The sequence below is a fragment of the Colobus angolensis genome, unplaced genomic scaffold (assembly GCF_000951035.1).
Source record: "Colobus angolensis palliatus isolate OR3802 unplaced genomic scaffold, Cang.pa_1.0 Scaffold412, whole genome shotgun sequence".
In the NCBI taxonomy this organism is placed as follows: Eukaryota; Metazoa; Chordata; class Mammalia; order Primates; family Cercopithecidae; genus Colobus; species Colobus angolensis.
The window spans coordinates 2176118-2183518 of record NW_012117511.1 but is presented as its reverse complement, the minus strand read 5'-3'; the positions used below and the strand labels follow the sequence as shown (position 1 = coordinate 2183518).

The window sequence follows — 7401 nt, the reverse complement described above, 5'->3', positions numbered from 1 at the left end:
AATGAGGGAGGCTCTGTGGGCATAGGACCCTCCCGGCCAGGTGTGGGATATATTCTCCTGGTGTGCCTATTTGCTTAAAGTGCAGTATTTGGGTGGGAGTTACCCGATTTTCCAGGTGTTGTGTGTCTCAGTTCCCCTGGCTAGGAAAAGGGATTCCCTTCCCCCTTACACTTCCCAGATGAGACGATGCCTCACCCTGCTTCAGCTCTCGCTGGTCGGGCTACAGCAGCTGACCAGCACCGATTGTCCAGCACTCCCTAGTGAGATGACCTCAGTACCTCAGTTGAAAATGCAGAAATCACCGGTCTTCTGTGTCGCTCGCGCTGGGAGTTGGAGACTGGAGCTGTTCCTATTCGGCCATCTTGCTCTGCCCCAACAGTGGTTGTTTTCAAAAGAAAGATTAAAAGAAGAAAAATAATTTCCTTTATGTTATTTTGAAGAATCACAACCAGCTTTAAAAATTTTTTACACAATTATATTCCCATTATAATATTAAGGCAAAACACATTTATATCATTGTTCTTTAGGGAGCAGTATTTCTTAAAGTGGGATCAGGACCTGTGCATCGGAATCACTTGGGTTGTTCATCAATGTTCAGATTCCTTGGCCCCATCATTGTGGAAGGTGATATGGGGTGAAGGAATCTGCATTTTAACACACTTGCCAGATAATTCTACACATTGAAGCTTGAGAACCACTACTTTAGGGATGTATTGTCTCAAGTCTCTTCGCAGTAGTCCTACAGTGACATGCATTAAGACTTGGTAGATATTATCATTCGACGTTGGTTTAGTCCATTCTCACACTGCTTTAGAGAAATACGTGAGACTGGGTAATTTATAAAGAAAAGAGGTTTAACAGCTTATGGTTCTGCAGGCTGTACAGGAAGCATGGCTGGGGAGGCCTCAGGAAATTTACAATCATGGCGGAAAGCAAAGGGGTTGCAGGCACATCTTACATGGCTGGAGCAGGAGAAGATAGAGAGTGCGAAGGTGCTACACACTTTTCAACAACCATATCTCATGAGAACTCACTCATTATCATAAGCAAGGGGAAAGTCTGCCTCCATTATTTAATCACCTCCCACCAAGCCTCTCCTCCATCATTGGGAATTACAATTCAATTTGAGATTTGGGCAGGGACACAAATCTAAACCATATCAGGTATTTTGCCTCAATTGATGTGTCATTGGACCTGTTTTGTTCTTAAGAAATTACAAAATAATCTGGGCTTTCTTTCTTAATAAAATTAATTTAAAATTATATAGCCTCCTTAAAGAAACCAGAGATTCTTTGTCAAGAATTTTTTTTAAAGTTGACATTATTGACTTCATATTAGACAGTAACCTATTATATGTTTATTAATTTATGTTCTCTTTTACTCAGATGAATTGCTTACAGACTTCCACTTATGAAAGATTAATATTTGTTAGGTTTTAGAAAGTTAAAAAGCGGTGGCTGGAAATGGTAAATTTTGCCCCTTCCCATTGTTGTTAAGCATGGTATAACGTGACTTACACGACTTAAGCCATTTGTTTTTATTTACTGCCTATTTTTACAATTTGGTGACATATTGCAAGTAATTCTCGTGGCTTTTGTGGGGAAATCATGACTCTCTAGCCTCTTGCTCTCTGCTGCTTGGTAGTATTGAGCCACTTTTCACAGATTATGGGGCTAAGAACAGTGTGGGTCATCATTGCAATAAGGAACCCATGGTTATTGTCTGTGGTGCAGCATGGCAGTGACCACATTCCCATGAGTAAAGAACAAGGAACATAGTCCAACAAGTACATAACAATACGTAAATAAGACTGTTTGGCATTAGTCCTGATAGGAAAAAATGGTACTCTTTGGAGCCTAAATTCTCTCAGGAAAATCTAAAGTTGTTACTAGGCTGGAGAGCCTCTCTTAGCATCTTTCAATTTCAGTTTGGCAGTGTTGGAAAATCTCCTTTATTATAGTCAATGGTGAGTCATTTATAGGTAACCACTTTCACATACTCCAGTTTTGACTTGTTCTTTAATCCCTTAGGTTGAGTCAGGGTTTTTTTGTTTGTTTGTTTGTGTGTTTTTTTTTTTTTGGCCATAATGTGACAATAATTGGCATTTGAAATGAAAGCAACTGAAGTATGATTGATCAAATGGTGATTATTAATTCATAAAAGCCTTGGTCAGATGTCTAAAATGGACTTTATTAAGAGGTTTAAATGGCTTTGACAAATATATCTCTGCATTTTCATTCACACAAGTGGAGAATGAACTGGCCGTTCCAAGGAGCCACATACTAACCATGACTGGCATCTAAAAGAAGGGGTTCCTCTGCATCACTTCACAGAATTCTTGTAAACATTAAGTGAGATAAAACATCTTTCCTGGAGGAAGGAAGGGATCTAGAAGAAAGGTAAAGAGGAACTCTCTTCCCTGCCCTGCCGCATTTATTTTATCCTTTTCTGTTTATTTCAGCATAAATATATTGAGCAGCTCTATTCTGGGCATTGTACTAGCAATGGGTATGCAGAAAAAATTGAGATTTAGCTCTTAATCAAAAGATTCAGCTTTATTGAGATAAAATAAATATACCATATAATTTACCCATTTAATGTATACAGTTCAATTGTTTTTAATACATGCCCAGGTTTCACAAGATGTATCTTAGTTTGAGACTCATAAACATTTTTTACTTCACAATTCCTCAGGTTCAGAAGGAAGAAAAATCTCTTTGGTCCCATTCCTAAATCTGTTCCTTCCTTCAGGAAATAGTACCTACCAGTTATTAAACACCACTTCAATATTGTGAGCCCAGCACCATGCCTTGGTACCTTACAAATATTAACTCATTATGTGCTTTCAATAACCCTGAAAATCCATTTTTTCCCACCTTATATACAATGACAGTAATCTGAAATACCTAGCATTTGTTGAGTACAATTATTATGTCTTTTAATACATGTAGAAATTTACTGCTCTAGATATCATTTTCCTTTTCTCCCCTTTTCCCATTAGTTATTAACTATGTAACTTTTGCCTCATGCTTGTCCTTATGCTCTTGTCTCTTACTGGGCTTCCTTGTGAAGGAAAGAGATAGAGGAGCAATTAGGATTTTCAGGAGTCTGATGGTGATCACAAAGACTGGCTGATTTACTTTACACACATTTTTAAAAATATAAATATAGGGAGAGAGAATACCCTTGTGCAAACAGATAAAAGGTGAATGCAAGGCTGCTGAAGGGCTACGGCAAAATAATAGCTGTTTCCAACCTTCAGTTCCAATTTAAAGAAATATAAAAATATTTTATTTCTATGAACTTTTAGGTGTTTGTTTTCCACCTACGATTTGCTTTTTCCTTTTCAGCTGATCCACCTAACCCTCTTCGCAGTTAGCTAACTTCTCTATACTATGAAGTAATTCCTGCACACATATTTCTGTAATAACCCTGTCCTATTTTTTAAAAAAATACTTCTCACCTGAGGATAAACTTGTCCCTTTGTAAAATAAAATAAAAAAAGACTTTTTTTTAAATGCCACATGAAAAATGTGCTGAAGTATCAGTGGTAAGGGTAAGGAATAGAAAGAGACTTCTGTAACTTTGGACAGCTGTATAGCTAGAAAAACCAAAACAAAACAGTTTTCTCCAAACCCCAGCACACGAAAATATTCAGGTTGGCTAACTTTCTGGCACTGATTTAGATCATTTATATATTTTCTTGTGAACAATGAACATTGGCTACTGAAGCTAACTTTTCTACTGGTTCTAAACTAAAGGACAGTGTTTTTTATGATGTACTTCTTTTTATGCTATGGCAAGAGTGTTGCTAATAAAAGCGTCCAATTAAAAGAAAAAACTTTACCAAGCTTAATAATTAGTCATTGAATCTGAACTAATTTAAATGAAAGGTGTAAATGTGTAAGGGGTTTAAAGGTTTGTTTTTGAAGCACTTAAACTGCTTTATATTTAAAAAATCAAACAGTTTTAATCTGCAACTTCACATTAGTTCCTTTGACAATTGTTTCTTTAATGCTTTGTTTAACCAGTATTGTTTAATCAGAATTGTACTTTTTATTTGTCCTACTAAATTACTTATATCTTATTTCAATTAGTATATTTTATTTGTCCTACTAAGCATCATATGCTGTCCTGAGTTTGGGATTTTTTTCTCCAGTAGCTTGCAAAGAAATGTATATTCTAATGGTTTTATTTTATTTTATTTTTCTAGGAATCAGAGAATAATAAGTTATGTTCCCTATATTCCTTCCGAAATACCTCTACCTCACCACATAAGCCTGACGAAGGGAGTCGGGACCGCGAGATAATGACCAGTGTTACTTTTGGAACCCCAGAACGCCGCAAAGGGAGTCTTGCCGATGTGGTGGACACACTGAAACAGAAGAAGCTTGAGGAAATGACTCGGACCGAACAAGAGGGTATGTGTGGACTTCACTGTTGGGTTCTTTTTTTTTTTTCTTTTAAAGATTCCAGGCATTAAAAAAAAAAAAAAGGTGGGATTTCAAGGGCCAGAGAATTGCATAATTGGCACTAGCTAGGAAAAAGTTATTCAGAGGTTACCATGGTGATGGCAGATTGTGATCCATTAGGAGTGTTAAACAGATAGCTCCGTTTTTCTAAAACTTTGTGCATTTTGTTTGGTTCTTAAGATAACAAATTAAGATTTTAAACTGACCATAATCCTACTCTGGAAAAACGTAATAAGGGATTTTTCCTAGCTGCAACTTTATTTTTCATTTTTTCTCCCCTATTTCCTTGTGGTGAATAGTATTTCTTTATAAAAATGTCAACTGTTTAAAAGACAAAATTAAAAAGATTTCTCTTCATTTTTATAAATATATTATTTTATCTCCTAACATTGTAGAATACAGATTAGAGGGCTTCAAATATTGTTAAAACTGAAAGTATATGAGTGACTTTTTTGATACATGACATCTCTTGCAACATCCCACGTCTACCTTCTCTATGCTGTACAAGAGTTCACTCAGGTTCAGGTACATCGTAGAAAACAGAAATGAAGGAAGACTCTCCAATAATATTTTTAAACAAAGTAAATCAAGTCTAAGTGATGATTATACTATGTTGCACTTTCAGTTTTTATGTACAGATTTTAGGCCTTAAAATGTAGAGTAATTAATAGCTCTGGATTTATTACTAGCATTGCAAGTTAACTTGATACTTTTGTGATACTATAGACAAATTGGGATTTGATATTAGGGAATTTTTCATGTAACTTAATTTTATTCCTTTGAGGGCTCAAAAACTTAAAAGATTCCAATTAATTTTTGTAGAAGTCTTTCTAAAATATATTGCATGCTTCCCTGTTTTACTAATCAGGTAATATGACACAAAGTGTTTTTTTTTTTTGATTATCTAGAGTCATAATACAGTAGACTAGGAACTTCAGTATCCTTCAAACAATTATGTGACCCTGGATAAATTCTTCAATGTACTCGAGCCACAAAATTTAAAATTTGGTTACTGACTTTGCAACTTAAACATTTTGAGGATTAATAATAATAATGAATATGTCTTTAACTATAAACTGTATAAATATTAACTATAAACTATATAAATTTGACTTGTTATATTATATATAATATACATAACTGATATATTATAAATGTCAATTATTTTACTGTACTATAATAATGCCCCTAGTGATCATTGAGATTATTAGTACTTTGATTTTATAGCTATTTTTCTTTTCAATTATGAAACTTAAGAGTTCTTGTGTCTGCTTGATATATATATCTTTTATGTATATGTATATTTTTTGGGTGTGTGTGTTGGTTTCTCCTTCAATATCAGGTTGCAGGCTATTATTTCTTGCTTAGCTGTAAATAATTTCTAATTTTCTCCTATTTACTTATAGATTATAAAGTTAGATAATCAGGACATTCTGGACTGTATCTGAAATATGAACAAGTAGGTTCTGGAGGTGTTGCTGAGAGATTCTGGGAAATACATATGATCTTTAGTGCACAAACTACATGCTGACACTTTTGGCTTCTGAGACTTTTTTTTCCACATTCTTGTTCTGAATAATGGGGATTGCCAGATAATTATCTACTGAATAAGTAAGATCACTAGATTACTTTTAATTGTAATCCACCAAAAGATGGTTTTAGTTCTATAAGTAAGTGGTTTTCAAAATACTTTGGTGGACTCTTTAATGTAAAAATAAAGACATTGGTGATGATTTTTTTCCCTGAACTACTAGGGAATTTTAAATCATTTTTTCCTTGCAAGTAATGGTTAATTTTCTATTTGTCCTCTTTGTTACCATGTGTTACAGTTGATTTTGTACAAGAGAGACACTTACAGAATGAGACAGTAGTCCTTTAAGAGTCATTTATTACTGTATTTCTACTAGTAATGAATGTTTTCATACTCTACAGATCTTTTTTTTTTTGCAATATGTATGTTTTAGACATCAGAAATTCAGGCATCTTTAGTATGTATTAATGTAAGTAATATAAATATATTAAATGCAGATATGAAATGACCAAAAACATGCTCATCAAATTTGCCAATCTCACAAATCTGGAACAGTGAATATAATGCATTAAAGAAACAAAGCTTAAAACGTTTTGACAAAGTGAAACTATGAACTTAAAAATAACCTACCAAGATAAAATTTAATAGATCTTATTATCAAGTTCAGAAATTGTGACCCAAATTCCAGCTGCACAAGTAATTACTGAAGAAAATTCAAATAGTCAGATGAATGATAAAAAAATAAAATAAAAACCTATGAGTTTTAAAGTCACAGAAAATGCAATGGGGTCAGCATAGTGAAGATTGCCAAAAAATTGCCGGTGCTATTTCAGTCGGTATCACTAGAAGTACAGTATGATGCATTCAAGAAGTGGTAGTCCCAATAAAAATAGCTCAATAGCGTGTTTCTCAATACATGCTCAGTAGCGTGTTTCTGAAGTATTGTGTTGGGTTCAGAATTACCACACTTTAAGAGGAACTCAAAGGCATTGGGATATTCTCAGAGAACAACTGGTATAATCACAGAGATGAAATTATATAATAAGAAGGATGGTTGAAGGAATTAGTAATACTAACCTCAGAGAAAACAAAATCAAGGATGATATGATGGTGTCTTTAAAGATTAAAGTCACATGGAGTAGGGATTGGGTTTATACTGTCTAGTTTCCTGGGGATAGAATACAGATCAGTGACAAGAAGTTATGAGGAACCTGATTATGGTTAATAAGACCAACTAGCTAACAGTTGTACCTATCTATCTATATGGGGTATTCTCCTTTGGAAGATAGTAACTTATCTATCCTTAGAGATATGCAGCAATCTCTATTGTCATTTTAATAGAGGTGTTGTAGAAGACAGAAGTTTGATCTTTTTTTTTTTTTTTTTTGAGACGGAGTC

At 34.3% G+C, this 7401-nt stretch overlaps 1 protein-coding gene across 5 annotated transcripts in view; it reads left to right on the top strand.

Moving 5' to 3' along the window:
• SOX6 (SRY (sex determining region Y)-box 6) overlaps positions 1 to 7401 on the top strand; it is a 535498-nt gene that overhangs the window by 167593 nt on the left and 360504 nt on the right. For all 5 annotated transcript variants that reach the window (XM_011956274.1, XM_011956276.1, XM_011956271.1 and 2 more), the window contains exon 3: positions 4214 to 4421. In XM_011956274.1, the coding sequence (XP_011811664.1) occupies positions 4214 to 4421 (208 nt within the window). The remainder of the gene's footprint in view (positions 1 to 4213; positions 4422 to 7401) is intronic.